Source organism: Vanellus vanellus, assembly GCF_965231255.1.
Source record: "Vanellus vanellus genome assembly, chromosome: 4".
Classification (NCBI taxonomy): domain Eukaryota; kingdom Metazoa; phylum Chordata; class Aves; order Charadriiformes; family Charadriidae; genus Vanellus; species Vanellus vanellus.
The window spans coordinates 2203111-2218950 of record NC_138909.1 but is presented as its reverse complement, the minus strand read 5'-3'; the positions used below and the strand labels follow the sequence as shown (position 1 = coordinate 2218950).

The 15840-nt window shown below is 42.7% G+C and overlaps 1 protein-coding gene across 2 annotated transcripts; it reads left to right on the top strand.

Annotated features, from left to right (window-relative positions):
- The first annotated feature begins 668 nt into the window (after positions 1–668).
- Positions 669–15577, top strand: NUP54 (nucleoporin 54). 2 transcript variants are annotated; one of them, XM_082482834.1, is made up of 13 exons: positions 669–820; positions 2570–2731; positions 5079–5162; positions 5295–5429; positions 6144–6373; positions 9148–9335; positions 10223–10419; positions 12139–12193; positions 12771–12864; positions 13320–13427; positions 13819–13938; positions 14311–14421; positions 14761–15577. In XM_082482834.1, exons 1-13 carry the CDS (start codon positions 769–771, stop codon positions 14887–14889), a joined length of 1665 nt encoding a protein of 554 aa, XP_082338960.1. In that variant the 5' UTR covers positions 669–768; the 3' UTR covers positions 14890–15577. The 2 variants fall into 2 exon arrangements, with proteins under 2 accessions (XP_082338960.1, XP_082338959.1); XM_082482833.1 differs by lacking the exon at positions 2570–2731.
- The last annotated feature ends 263 nt before the right edge of the window (positions 15578–15840 follow it).

Sequence of the window (15840 nt, the reverse complement as noted above, 5' to 3'; positions counted from 1 at the left end):
ACCCTTAAAGTTTTGGGGGGTTGTTTCGACTCAAAACCCAAAACACAACACGGCATTGTTTTTGACGGTGGAGGGTACAAAAACGGTGTTCTTTTGTCTCTGGCATTTGTGTCGCAGGTATCAGCTGTGTGGTTCAATGCGAGCGCAGGCTCGGCGGTTACGTTTACCGTTTGGGGTAAAAGCACACCTCCACCTTAAGGGATGTGTCGGGCCGTGAGAAGTTGTAACACTTTTTTTACTCGTCAAGTGGAAACTTGTTTTAAAAATCACAAGAGTATTTTTTTTTCCCCCCATTAAAAGATTATTCTCATGAAGAAGCATTTCGTATTTTAAAAAAAATGTATTATCGTCTTCTAAATAGAGGCGTTGGTTTTTGCATTGCTTTGTTTTGGGGGTTGTTTGCTTTTTCCCCAGCTGGGGGTTTGTTCAACAGTTTTGTTCATCCGGAGCCCGTTCCCGCCAGGAAGTTTTCACGGTGACGGCAATTATTTATTATCCGGATGAGCTAAAAGCGCCCGGCACAGCCTCAGCGTCGCAGCTGTGCCTCTTCCGCGCCTTTGCCCTTCCCACCCACCCCCCCGCTACGCGTAGTGGTACATCCCGCAGCGCTCCTCTGCCGGCGGGAGGTGGCGCCACCCGGAAGTGCTTTGGCGGCGGCGGCGGCGGGCCGGAAGCGGCAGCGGTTTGTTTCTGGTCGGACCCGGCGGGGTTGCGCCTGCCTCCCGCCAACCCCCACCTCCCATACCCGGCGCCGCCAACGAGCAACTCATGGCTTTCAACTTCGGGGCGACGGCGGGCGCCGGGGCCGCCAACCCCACCGGTGAGCGCGGAAGGGACCGGGCCGGGGGTGTGGGGGGGAGTGCGGTATGGAGCCTGTTCCGCGCGGCGTGGTAGCCGAGCCCAAAGGGCGGCGGGGCGCGCGTGCCCCCCCGCCAATGAGCTCCGCGGCCCCTCAGCGGCGGCGGGGCGCGCGTGCCCCCCCACCAATGAGCTCCGCGGCGCCTCAGCGGCGGCGGGGCGCGCGTGCTCCCCCTCAGCGCCATCCGCGGCCCCTCAGAGGCGGGCGGGAGCCCGGTCCCCCCTGGTTCGTCCCGGAGCCCCCTCGTTCGTCCCGGAGCCCGGTGGGCGCTGCCCTACGGAGCTGCCCTCGGCGGGGCTTTGACCGTCTCTTCTCGGCGGAGCCGGTGAGATGCGAGCTCCCCCCCGTCGCTTTTTCCCGCCCGTCTCCGGTCAAACGTTGTCCTCACTGGGTTTTGTTCGGGACGGGTTTTTTTTTGTCTTCCTCCCACATGAACAGCTTCTGGGCAGTGGCGGACGCGGATCCGTGTCAGGAGGCGTCCGGGGTTTGATCCCGCCGAAAGAAGAGTCGGTGGCTCTTAGGATGCTTGTGGTGCTGCACGGTGGTGCCTGGTTCATGCTGGCAGCTCATCGGTACCGCTTTCCATGGCAGTAGTGTTCCTCTTTGGATGAGATGCTCTTGGAAGTTAATTTTTGAGCCGTGTAAAAGACAGTGGTTAACTTGTAAAGGAGGAAAGGTTTTGCCCCTTTTACTGTTTTGCTGCTATCAATTGACTTGTCTGTCTTGGTGAAATGTAAGCCAGAGCCTTCCTTACTCTTACTTAGTAAAATAATTCTTTATTGGCTCTTAGAGTGGGCAGCCTGAATAACTCCTTTGGACAGGCTTCATCTTCACTGCAGTTAGCCTGGGCTGTACTGTGTGGTCTTTCACTCTGACTCTGGCTGGTTAGATGCAGACTTTCTGGCCCCATCTTAAAGTAAAAAACAATCTTGTACTGCTTGGACACTGTTACAAGGTTTATTGTGCTCGCAGGCCAGTATTAGAGGGAATTCTGGGTTCACACCCCAGGACTTCCTGTTAGTTGTCTGTCTAACGTGAATCTGGCCTCAGCTACTCCTGGGGAGGGAATCGGGGAGCTGCTCTGTTAGCCCGTTTTTCTTAGCGCTGAAAAACGTGGACGCATCAGGTAAGACACCAGCAGCCGCTGGAGACGACAGATTTTGTTAATATGTCTTGAATAAGTCCGCCCTGGAGTATTTGAGGTACACATGGTGCCTCAGGTGCTGGAATTGTATTTTGTGGTTATTCTGCTATCATTGCTCGTATGCGGGTATGGTACTAGCATGAAAATTGTTTATTCTTGCCTTCCTGATACTTATGAAATAACTATGTTACAATCGGTTACATTAGTACAGATACAGCTGTATCGAGCTATCTTAGGCAGTTAAAAATTACTGTTAACGGGAATGTTGAATCACACGGGTATTTTTCAGGTATAGCTTTGAAATAAGATGGGAAAAATGTTAGCTGCGTTCATTGAAAAATAACACACAGCAGTGTTGGAGGGAGAGTGGATTACACTGAAAGCTTTTAACTGTCGTCCTTGTGTTCAATCAATAATGTTTAATGCCAATGAATATCTTACTCTTGTTTTTAACTATGCCGGTTTTGTCCATGGTGATGGAAAAATATTATAGTTTTTCTTTCCTGAACCTACCTTTTACTTAGAACTAATGTTACCTTGCTCTTTTTCTGCTTCCCGCTTGTCAGGATTTGGTGGGCTTGAAACTACAAACTCCACTGCCAGTGGGTTTAATTTTGGGGGTTTCGGATTAACTGCTAATCCTGCAGTGAATTTTAATATTGGGAATTTCGGTGTTTCCACTACCTCAACTCCACCATTCAATTTTGGTAACAGTCTGGCAAGTGCAGGTAGATAATGCATTAATACTTGTTCTGTAATAAATGTTAATAGCAGGGGTCCAAGAATTACATACCTAACTGAGAATCTGTGTTTAGTACTAATCTTCATATCCAGTGAAGACTGGAGATAAAAGCTCTGAAAGTGGAATGGGTTTGAGAGCCGTAGGCTTGTAGGGATTTTTGCCTATTAAATTTTCAAGAAATAGCTGTTGAGGAAAAATAACCACGTACCAAATATTCAGTCTCTGAAATGGAAATGAATTGTGGTAACCTACCAGTCTGACCCAGTCTAAAATTGAGCCTCGATTGCCTAGCAAAATGGCCACGTCAATTCTCCGTTCGGAACCAGGCAATTGTGAACAATTGCAGGGCTGGTCCCTAACCCACGTTTCCTGACATGAGATTCTTGGACTACTGCAGTCATGTTTTTCATCTTCCCCTGTGTCTCCTCATTGGCCTTCCGTCGGCTGTCATGAATGCACTACACCTCAATCGTTTCTGTGGAGAAACAAATTTTATACGATCAGCACAAAATGAACAGCCCTCGCTGTGATCTCTGTTTCCTAAACACCGTTCTGCACCCTGAGGTAGAACGGATCCCAGGTTCTCGTTAAGAGATTCTCTATGCTTCTGGAAGAGTCTTGTGCCTGATGTGTGCGCTTGGGTATTAAGAAAACTGTTCATGGCCCCATGTAGATCCATCAGTTCTGGGCGATTTCAAGTTAAATCTTTTTCATATAAAAATGATTAACTGTGTGGATTGCTAATGCTTTTACTCGTGTAGAATTAGCCCGTGGGGTCTTGTTGCCGCTGCTCGTATAGGAATTATACTCATTCCACAGTTCATTGCTCCCTGTGTTAACATACTCTTACTCGTTTTGTGCACTTGAGGGATCTGGGTTTGGTTTTATTTGGTATGAATGCTCTTGGACTGTATTTCTATAGCTGAATTCGATCTACTCCAGAAGAGAACTTGGATACTTAAATTTGTTTAGCAATGTGCACTCTTGGATCCTTTTGCAGGAAAGCATGATTAAATTGCTGTGAGTACAAAACTACCTAAAAATTGTGACATCTGATGGTACTCCCGCTAGTGCTTCTCACTTGCTGGTAGGACTGAAACTTGACTGTTAGAGGGAACAACTTCTTATATCCACTCACATTAAGATGTTTGCTGAATGAAAATAAAACACAATTGCATGTGAACTTTGGTTTAAGCTTTTTATTTTGTATGTATACTAGAGGGTGGTAAGTGTAATAGGTCTAAAGAGACTTTTTTTTTCTTTTGCTATTGACATGTGAGTTAGCAGTGGCAGCATCTTTTTGACAAATCCTCTGTAGCAGACTGTCTTTTTTCATTCGATTACATGTATGAACAGTTTGAAACAGAGAAAATTGAGTTCTCCAGGGCTAGTCAGATGTCCACAGGCTGCACCTTGGGCCGGTGGAGCATTGGCACCACCATAGCAAAGAGATGGTGAAGTGATGTCCAGCACCTCTGCAGCCTCATGTACTAGAGGCTGTCCGGGCCTGTAGCTGCCGTGTATCGGGGCACCTCTTCTAAGGGGGCAAGTGGGAAGATGGGTTTCTTGGGGCTTTCTCTGGCATGGTAGAGCTCAGGCCCTCACTTAGGTCTCCACCTGCTAGCCAGTGACTGGTTTTCATGAAAATCTGTCGAATGCTGATTGCTTTTGCATCTATCTTCCTCTGTTAGTGGTTAAACCTCAAAATGAGATTTAATGTGGAGGATGATAGGGAAACTAGGCTTAAAAAAAGAAAAAAAAAAAAAGAAAAAGAAAAAAAAAAGACCTTGTAGAATTTTACCTGTGTGTAGAAAGAAATCGTTGCTGTGACAGCATTTCCATGTAGGGACAGCAATGGTGTGCACCCTGGTCTCGGGCTTTACTTGGTATGTTTCTGTTTTTGCTCTTAAGAAGTCAGGAATGTTTAAGAAGATCACAAAACATCAGATTGTTTGTGAAACAGTTAGCAACAACATTGACTAGAAGTATTCCTGAGAATGAATCTAAGAAATACTATTATTAGTTGTATCTGTTACTAAGGAAAGCATGTCCTGCTGGTAGAGGATGTTAGTTAATGGCTGCTTTTTTTTTTTTTTTTTTTTTTTTTTTTTCCTTGATGTATTGGCTTTCTGTTTCATGTTTTCTCCCCCATTTCCTCAGACAATGAACTCAATACCCATGATCAATGTGAACTACATGCTTGTAACATAATACATCCATCTGTCAACATCTCTTCTCATAACACCCCTTGAAGCGTGCGGTTTATTGTCATGCTACGCACAGCTGCCACTCACAACGTGCCATCAGCCTGACTTGCAAACTTTGTTTGTTAGGTGCGTTTGGAGGATTTGGGACGACTACCACCACTGCAGCACCAGCATTTAGTTTTTCTGCTCCCACCAATACAGGCACCAGCGGTAAGAGAGCACAAGCCTGAAAGTATTTGCTTTAGAACAAGCTGTAGGGCATCAGCCCTTCACAATAATGTTTTGCATTTCACAGGGTCTGTTCTCCTCTTTTTCTCAATAATTCTTTGCTTATTTCCCCAGGGCTCTTTGGTGCTACTCAGAACAAAGGCTTTGGATTTGGTACTAGTTTTGGCACAGGAACTGGAACTGGCTTGGGTAGTGGGTTGGGAACTGGGCTAGGCTTTGGAGGCTTCGGTACCCAGCAGCAACAGACCAGTAAGTATGGCCTTCTCTTGATTTACCCCTTGCTTAGCAAAGAAAGCACAAGACTGCAACAGGCACACAAGTAGTGGGACAGAAGTGTGTTAGCAAAGGAAGCTGTTACACTTATCTCTAGATGGAGACTTCCCAGAAATTTGGTTTTTGAAATGTCTACATTTGCAACCCTTGACTTTTTCTTAAACTAGAGCTCAAGCAAGTTTCTGAGCTTAACCCTTGAGTTTCCGACAACAATATTCACCCTTTTGGTTTGGCAGTGGTAGAAAGAGTAATTATGGAATTAATGTTGGCAGTCATGGCGTTACTAGAAGGGGGAGAAAAACAGTGTTGAGTTTAGTTTAAATGTGAGTTGGATAATGACCAGCTGCAGGCTCTGAATCCACTGAATTTTAATAAATATACCCTTCAGATTTAGATATTGAAGGGGCCAGAGGATGTCATGGATGAATATAGATGTCTTATTTAAAGAACAAAGAATAAATCTGTTCTTCTAAGTCAGCATTCAGGAACTTCTGTTGCTGATGAAGACCGAGTGTAAAAAGACACTTCTAAAAAACACGATCTAATACTGATTTATTTATTCTGTGTGTTTATTTTGCTTCTCAAAATGTGAAAAGACACAATACCAATGATATGCAGATGGAACATGTTAGCAAGTGAATCTGTCTCTGTTGGTAAAGGAGTTAATTTGTTTTTCTTCACCCAACACAGCATTAGGAAGCGGCTTGTTCAGCCAGCCTGCTCAGACACCTGCCCAGTCGAACCAGCTCATCAATACAGCCAGTGCCCTCTCGGCTCCGACACTCTTAGGAGATGAGAGAGATGCTATTTTGGCAAAATGGAACCAGCTTCAGGCCTTCTGGGGCACAGGCAAAGGGTACTTCAACAATAACATTGCTCCGGTGGAGTTCACGCAGGAAAACCCCTTTTGCAGGTTTAAGGTATGGAATTGTTCAGTTGCCCACAAACAGTCCTGAAGCAGTTACTCTGCTTGCTGAGTGTCTCATGAGTGTTAAATCAGATTTTGTTACTGTTAAGAGTATTCTGAAATTTTTCCAGGTAACGTACGCAATTCTGATGTATGCTAATTAAAAGGTTTGAAGATGTATAGGTGCTGGAAATCTGGATGTTGTTGAGGAATTAGGTAATAAGTGCATATGTGGATCATGAAACTAACCATTTTTTATGATAGCATTCAGATTAGTGCGCGTGTGGTTGGAGCAGATCTATGGAAATGAATTTTAATGTGTATTTGTTTAGGTTACAATGTTAGAGAAACTATTTAAAATAACCTTCACATCTGAAAGAAACAGTTAATGTGGAATAAGAACTTCAGAGTCTTTCTTCATTGTTTTGCCTACACTAGAAAAACCCTCTATGAACCATGTATACCATTTTAAATACACTGGCCTTCAGCTTTCTTCTACCTTTATCCTTGCTGGTGCTAAAGCTGACTCCACTCCTTGTATGATATTGTCAGCACTTCCAGATCTTGTTTCTCATGTTGATAAAGAATATGTAGCTCTTCATCCTCCGCAAATCTTGCGCCTGCTGACTTTCTTGCTAAGCTTCAGACTTGAAAGTGGATTTGGGTCAGGCATGGTGATACCCTCCTTTTCAAAGCTGATTCTTTGAAGTGCAAACTTTCTAATCTGAGTGTAGGTTAATACCTAATTAAGGCTAGTTTTGATTATACACTTCGCAACACTTCTATAAAGTCTTCGCAGCAACTGAGTGCCTGCATAACCGATGTTTGGCTTCTGTTGCATTACCTTTTTAGGTGTTACCTTGAATATTTTGTTGCTAACGCATCTGAAAGCTTATGTTCTTGTAAGTTGTTGCCTGAAATGGCTTTAGTTTTCTTTGAAAAATTGTGATGTGTAAGTTCTGTGATGCAAAATCAGTTATTTTAGAGCTTTGTTTACCAAAAGGAGAAGCTTTCCTTTCAAGTTAGACAATGCCACGTACTAAGTTTACTTTCGACCCTATGACTTGACTAGTACTAATGCCATTATATATTCACGTACCTTAAGTGAAATACTGAGAAGTTTGATGTATGCCAGTGATGGCAGATGCTTAAGAAAAATAGTGGAGAAGTTGGTAGCACAGGTATTGAGAGCAAAAACTTTGGTTTGTTGCCTCTGTAAGCATCAGACAGCTGATAAGAATGAAGCATTACCCAAAGGGTTTCACAGGTGTTCAAGGAATCCACTTGTACACAATTCCAGCTTTAGAACAAATGAGAAGCACACAGAACCAAAAGTGTGCTTCTAAGGTATGTGATACAGGCTGTCATTTGAAAGACCACAATGAAGTAAAACATCTGTTACAGTTTGAAAATAATTGCATAAAGAAATTGTGAAAGATTTATTTATTTTAAACAGAAATACCAGAGTCGTCATGTCAGTGTGGTCTTAGTACTACTTTGCACATAATGAGATTTAGTCTTCCGTCTACTGGCAAGCCTTTCCCAACAGTGTGGGCCTCTTTCACGCCTATGAAAGTGGAAGGGATGTACTTAAACCCAAATTCTTCCTTAGCTGTCACTGTTGTGCTCCATGACAGGACGGCCCAACCAAAGAAGGCTGATTCTGTGAGGCTCCCTGTCGCAGGGAATTACCTTCTGCTGACAAAGACCAGGCTCTTGGGCACATCCCTAACTCATTTCTCTCTTCAGCTGAACTTGCACAAGGGGAAAGGCGCAAGTCACCCACCCACATACAGCATCAGGGCCTTAAAAAGCACCCGCTGTCCAACGTACGTTAGTTCAAACAGTTCATAGGCAAGATGAGATGAAAACTGCTGCTCTGCTTTCGCTTATAATGAGCTAACAGTTTAGGTCTTTCTTACAAGTCGTGGAGTTTACACTGGAGCCAACGGGGTATTCTCTGAAATGGGGAAAGCGCACTGTTACTTAGCACAGATGGCATCACGCGCTCCTCTGTTAGATTACGATGTTGAATTAAACATCTAACCTTATTACAGCTTTATCACAGCAAGGATAAAGACAACATTAAACTTCATAAGCAGTTGTACAAAGAAACTATGACACTTGCTAACACAAGGAAAATTGGCTGTCCCAAATTCTTGTGTGGAAAGCCTTACTTGATGCCTGTCTTAGCTAGTAGAAATATTCCGTGTCCACGTTTTGAATTGTACTGCCAGGCAAACTGTCCAGGTATACAGTAGGAAAAAGCTAGGAAATCCATAAAGATTGATGGGTGCCTTGTCTTTCAACCAGGTTATGTCAGTAACTGATTTTCATTCAGACATCTGGAAACGTAATGCTGTAAAACTCTTCTGGAACTCTAGTAACTTTCCTGTATTGAAGTCTGGTCCTCTAGTTCCTTCTGCAACTTAGAAGTAGTGTGCATTTGTAAAATGTTCCTGATTGATATCAGCTCTGAAGTAGCATAAATACCCTGCTGAGCTGCCATCTCCCAATCCATAGCATTTTGGTTGTTTGTTTTTAAGATGGGGAATGGATACTTACAAATCTTTTGTAAAAATCTGAACTGTTTCAAAAGGTACTCTACTGGTGGCCTTGTGAGAGAACATTTTAAAGGGGGATTGATTTTGTGTTTCTCAATCTTTGAATATGTTGAAACTTAAATTTTGAACCAGTTGCTTTAAAAATTGAGGGGTTTAGCCCCTCCCCTTCATGCTACATAGCTATGCTTTTGCTAAGTAATATAACTCCATTGTTCATTTGCAGGCTGTGGGTTACAGTTTAATGCCCAACAACAAAGATGAAGATGGCCTCGTGGTCTTGGTCTTTAACAGAAAAGAAACAGATATTCGAAGCCAGCAGCAGCAGCTTGTAGAATCACTACACAAAATTCTGGGAGGAAACCAGACCCTCACTGTCAACGTAGAAGGTGTTAAAACGATGCCAGATGACCAGTATGTGAGCTTTATGTGGTTTTGCATTTTCCGCCGGTACTGCGTGTTATAAAGGGTTCGCACATAGTCTACTCTGTCTTCCTTTCTCCTTGATTTTAGATCTGTTCATCCTTAGTTTGATTTTGCGTCTTCTCATTCCTTCATGTTGCTGTTTCTTGAGGTATTAAGTCCAGTATCTTTCCTATGTATGTTTCTTGCTTTTGCTGGAGTGCACAGCTGAGGACCTCATCTCAGGTCAGGAAATAGACTTCTCCAGACCCTGCTCAGCAGCAAAAATTGGATTTAAGGCTGCTAACCATGAGGGTGGGATAAATAGTTAGTATTTTAGGAGCTATGAGGTATTCTTCACTTGGCTGTGCGTAAGGTGGAAGGGCATTGGGGTGTATAGTAATAGGATCTTTGCAGTATTTCATATCACACACGTTTTTTTCATGGGGAGTGCTGTTACAAGGCTAATTAAGCTGGTTTGTTCTGCGTGTGTTATGTCAGAGTGCTGTCTGCTTGGACTTGTTGGGGGGCCTTAGTCTAGTCTGCCTGAAGTACTACAGCATACTGACATTTCTCCTTCCTTTCCCACAGTTTGTTCACTCTGTTTTAAAGACCAAAGGCTTTAGGTTATTCTTAATGTAGTACTAGCATCACCATATAATATGCTTGTTAAAACTGGCAGGGGGCAGAATGTAATTTTGTGGGGTATTTACAGCTTTTCTCTTTTTGCCTTGCTGTGTTCAACCCTGCATTTGCTGGTATTTTTTTATCTCAGTTAGCTAAAGAAGTTAAAAGTCAGCTGGGAGAAGTGGTAACTTTGATTTAGGGTTGTTCTTTATTGCGTTAGTTTCTATACACTGCTGACCTTTTTCTGACAGTATGCATTTTGTCTTGTGCAGGACAGAAGTGATCATTTACGTTGTTGAGCGCTCGCCCAACGGCACTTCGAGGAGAGTTCCAGCAACGACCCTCTATGCCCACTTTGAACAAGCCAACATAAAATCGTCCCTGCAGCAGCTCGGGGTCAGCCTCTCCATGGCCAGAACAGAGCTGTCCCCGGCACAAGTCAAACAGCTCCTGCAGAACCCTCCTGCTGGTATGTGGTCTGGGGCTGCGCAGGGGCACGGTTGGGCCTCTGCTGGGGCTTTTTTTGGCTCTCTGGGAAAAATGCAGGTGTCAGCCCACTGGAAAACACCTTTTAAAACTACCGAAATTTCCGAGTCACTCTGACATAATGATGTAGTGGTCTTAATTACAGCCAGTTTTCCCACTGAAGTGCAATGTAGTCCACCAGGGCAGTTACGATTTATCAGTAATGTGCTACACAACACCATACTATATGGTTTAGCCGTCATAAATCACTTCAACTTGTCCAATTAAAAAAAAAAGTTAAATATCAGAATACTGATGTCATATATTCACTTCCTAATTTTTTGGGGGGTCACTTAGCCTGTATATAGGGCCACAGGTAAGACGTATACAGCTTTGTTTTAGAGCAGTAAACTGCTGTTCATGTCATTTCATAGAATAATTGTAGCTTATTCTCTACGTCTATACAGTATTGCCTGTAGCACTTGCAGTGAACTCCCTGCAGTGGATCAGGGAAAGCATCTTGTGGTTTCCAGCAGACAATATGTAGCATGTTCAGTAAGACCATAGCGTTTAAAAACACAGCAAAGGTCATGATATCTGGATTGCCAAAAGAAGTTGGCCTACCCTTGCAGAAAAATCGGAGACCAGCAGCAGTGTTTTCCAGCTGCGCTGGGGAGAAGTAGTTGCTCCATCCACAAGCAAGTTGGCTGTCTTTAATATTAGAGGTGTATCATAAGGACTGTGTAACAATGGTTGGGCACAGCTTGTTCATCCATGACTGAGAAGGAAGCTGTGTTTGTAGGCTGGGTAATCAAGCAGTGAGATGTGCAAGAAGAGGTACTAGTGCTGAGCTCTAGAGGAGCAGTTGCGCCTCAACAGATGAGTTTTGGTATAAAGATAATATGTCTTAATGAGGAATGACCTGGAGTCTTGTGCAGTGACGAATGTTGCAGTAGATGACTGTTCTAGTCTTCTCTTTAAGCAGGCCTAAAAATGTTAAATTGCCAGCACTTTTTCTTTTTTTCCTTTTTTGCATGTCTGGCTCTGGTCAGAAAGTCAATTGCTTCCTTAGCAGTGTTGGCTTATTTTTTTCTTAGCGTACCTAGGTATATGCATTTTATGCACTGATCTGATTTGCAGTGAGGTTTGGAGAATGTAATAACTCGCATCGTGATGTTGATGTACACGTACTATTAGGCTGCTTTTATTTTACATATTTGCCTGTTGAAACACTTCATGGCAAAACAAGCAACTGTTCTGTCAACAGAGAAAATCCTTTGACGAATCCTGTTAGGAATCTTGATAAGTACTACTGGGATTATTTTGCCAACTTGTTTGGTACTTTGATCAGTTAATTACTGATTTCCTTAATATATTTTTTAAAATACAATAAGCAACTTGGAAGATGATCCAAGTAGCATACAGTGGAAACAACAGGAATTTTTCCCCTTGAAATTTGGATTGCCCAGTTTGATTGCCTGTGGGTTGTTCCTTTCAAACCCGTAGAAGTGCTTGACAGCCTTTTGGCTTGAACTTACTGCCACAGTCCAGGACCAAGACTTTTAAGAACTACCCTTGTTTAATTAACCTTAGTTTGTATGAGAGTCATTCAGGTTAGCATAGTTCATAGGGTTTGTGTATTTCCTAGTATTTTTCCTGCTTAACAACTGTAAGATGCGATATCTATTCATACTAAAAACTTGTTTGTTTGGTTTTTTTTAAGGTGTTGATCCTATTATATGGGAACAAGCCAAAGTTGACAATCCTGATCCTGACAAGTAAGTCTAGTAGTCTGTCTAAATGTTACAAAAAGACTTGGAAAGGGGAGAAATATATAATATTGTGTAGTACCCTTCAGGTAATTTGTAAGAAACTTATTAGAGAATAACTTTGTCAAGCGCTGATCTCACTTGAAGCAGTGGGGATTACTAGAAATGCCTGTCTAATCCCTTTACGCATTTAGGTGCTTAAGGGTTGTCAAGATAAAGAGCCTTACTTGCATTACTTTGAGTTGTGTTGTCCTCCATTATCTGGAGTAGTTATTGAGTTATTGTGACTTTTTTTATTTTGTTGCAACCATTATGTTTTTTCCCTTTATTCCTGTAGCTGAAAGCGATGTACCCTTCTACCCTCCAGTAGTTACAGAGAACTTTGGCTAATTTCTTTATGAAAAAGGAATAGGTTGTTAGGAATAGTGAGGACTGTAGGACTTAGCAAAACAAGATATGTTTATGTATTATCTTAATTTATAATAGGCCAAGATCATCTGTAACTTTAGATTATATTCATACTTATTAATCCATACCGCATGTCTAATATAAAAATGTGTTGTAAGAAATATTTGTATTATTGTAGGCTTATTCCTGTGCCAATGGTGGGTTTCAAGGAACTGTTGAGAAGATTGAAGGTCCAAGATCAGATGACCAAACAGCACCAAACTCGATTAGATGTAAGGTTTCTCATCTTTGTCATGACTGCTTGCACTTGACAAAGGATATGCTATTAAATGAGCCTCCCCCTGTGCGTAGAAAACTGAAACTGGGACCATACGCATGGGGCTGTGACTCTTTATCACTATTTCTTAATACGTTCCTTAGTTATATCTCTTGGTCAAAAGCTAAGCATTATGTTTTGGCTTTCATTTTTTTCAGGTTCAAGCTTGCTGTGTTTTTATAGGCTGATTAAAACCAGCTGAATGTCTTCTGAAAAACCCAGTTGCATATGAAAATAAATAGAAAGCACAACAGTAGAGGTCTAGTGAAAAGCTTTCTGAAAGCACCTTTGGCAAGGATGTTAAGTTGCTGGATGGGGTACTGTTTTGAAACTCCCAGTTTCAAATCAGGACTAATGTGTTCTGTTATCAGAAACTCTTATGATTTCCAACTAATGCCATCTTCTCTGCAGATAATATCAGAAGATATCAGCGAGCTGCAGAAAAACCAAACTACAACTATGGCAAAAATTGCACAGTACAAAAGGAAACTGATGGCGCTTTCTCACAGAACGTTACAGGTAAAACGGGTAGTCTAAATAACTAGTTCTGACACGCAGCCTAGTGCCAGAAGGCAAACTGAGAGGCGGCAGGATGACCTGTGCCATCCTGTGCATGGCCCATGTTGAAAATGAAATCCTGACTTCATTTAAGTGGTACTGCTTTAAGTAACAGGCAGAGCTGTCAGGGAAAGCTTCAGGTGCACAGTGTGTCTTACTGCTTTGGGAACGTTCTCTCTCAATTCCTCAGAAGCTGTGGGACTGCCCCGAGGTCTCAGAGCAGCAGGCAAAGCGACAGAACAAATCTGATGAGAAACATGCTGGAGGAAGGGCAGAAAGACATGTGGATGGGCTAGTGGGGAAAGAGGTGGGCAAAGTCTTCTCTAGTGAACCTCTAAGGCTTCTTTTTTAGGTGTTAATAAAGCAGGAGATCCAAAGGAAAAGTGGTTATGCCATTCAAGCAGACGAAGAGCAGCTTCGTGTGCAGTTAGATACAATTCAGTGTGAACTTAACGCACCTACACAGTTCAAGGTGAGTAGTTAATAGAACTTTGCCAACAACTCTGGTTCTTTCCTCACAAAAGAATGTAAGGTTTCCAAACGGTGCATATGTATTCATTGTGGCAAGCTTTCGGAAGAGAAGTCCAGGAGTGTTACTAGGTTGTAGTGTCAAGTTCTTAGCTGCATGACTGACAGGTATTTAATTATTTTTGAGTTCTTAGAAGTATTGCAGTTGCTTGCTCTTTGCATATCTTGGGGGGGGGGGGGGGGGAGGGGGGGGAGAATAAAATTGAATGAGCCGCAATGCTTCCTTCCTGCCCTGATGGCTTGAGGAGTGGTACATGCTGGAGCTCTGACAGATGTAAATGACTTGCATTTGTTTTAAGCCTGTTTATCTTCTCAGGGCAGACTGAATGAGCTCATGTCCCAGATCAGGATGCAAAACCACTTTGGAGCAGTGCGGGCTGAAGAGCGCTATTACATAGATGCAGACCTCTTAAGGGAAATCAAGCAAGTAAGTATTACTGGTAGAATCCTGTGATATGCTTTGAACTTGATAATTTAAGCCAGCTACACACTAACCTCGGAGATGGATTTAGAATGTCATGGTTTTCTAATTGCTTGATGATTAAGTCCTTTTTATTTTTCTCAGTGACAGTGCATCAAGGTGTTGTACAAAGCCACGCTATGCAGCTAGGCTATTAGTGCAGAAAATGCTGGTTTTCCTTCTTCCAAAGAACTTATGCCATGCTTTTCAATGTGCCAAGGCCACCAGACATGGCATCTTTGAGAAATATTACTTAAAATTTGTGAAGTTGAACCATGCTCATGCTGGTTTTTAAACTATCTGCAGCATCTCAAGCAGCAGCAAGAAGGTCTGAGTCACCTAATTAGCATTATAAAGGATGACCTGGAGGACATCAAACTTATAGAACATGGGCTGAATGAGAGCATTCCCATCAGAGGAGGAGTCTTCAGTTGACGTGGCGGATGCTGCTCCTGGGCTTACACAGAACATGTTACTCGAGTTCGTGGTTCACCTTCCAAGGCTAAAACTGTTGAGGTAAAATAAAACATGCATCTTCCAAGAGCAATGGTATTTTGGCTCTTATCTTTAGAATTAGCAAAGCCTCTTCAAAGCTTTTGAACTTGACCTTTGGAAGGTTTATATTTTATAAAGCTGTATATGCTTTAATAAAAGAAGGAAAACTGAATCTGTTCAGGTACTGTTCTACTATAAAACTATATGTACTATTGTACATTTTTTCTTTTTTCTTTTTTTACAACAGCATTGTCCTAGAAATGCAGTGCTGAGGGAGTTGTTCCACTTGTGACTTGATTTGTGGAAAGCTTAGCCTGCCTCCATGTTTTTGTCAAAACAATCAAGTAACATCATTATGTAAACAGCTAACTTAAATCATTACAGATATGTATGTTGCTGTAACTATGTCTGTCTCTGCAATACCAGTAGTTTACTGGGGCAAGCTGTAGGAAGCTGATGTTTCCAGTTTCTCTCCTTTCTTTGGACTGCGAGGACCTGAAGGTTATGGTTTTGTCACTTCACATATGTGAATTATACAAAGCTTTGCTGCCCGTAAATAACAACGGAATGTCTGGGCCTTGTCTTCTACCTTTTTTTAATTGACAGAGAGTAATAAATTCAGTCTGACTTTGTAATAACTTGTGGATAGTGTTGGCTCTTTCTCAGCTACATCAGCAAAGAAGTGAAACTAACAACTCCAGGTTAATCCACTCCTCTCCTCCAGGCACTGCAGGTAACAGGCTACCAAACCTGATGCCACAGAGCTGCTTGGAGGCCTCTGTCTTCAAACTAAAATACAAACTCATGTTCCTTAGCTCCTACCGGCTGTCAAAAGTACTGCAGTGCAGGTGGCTACTACATGCATTGGAGAGAGAACTTCCCACCCCCCTG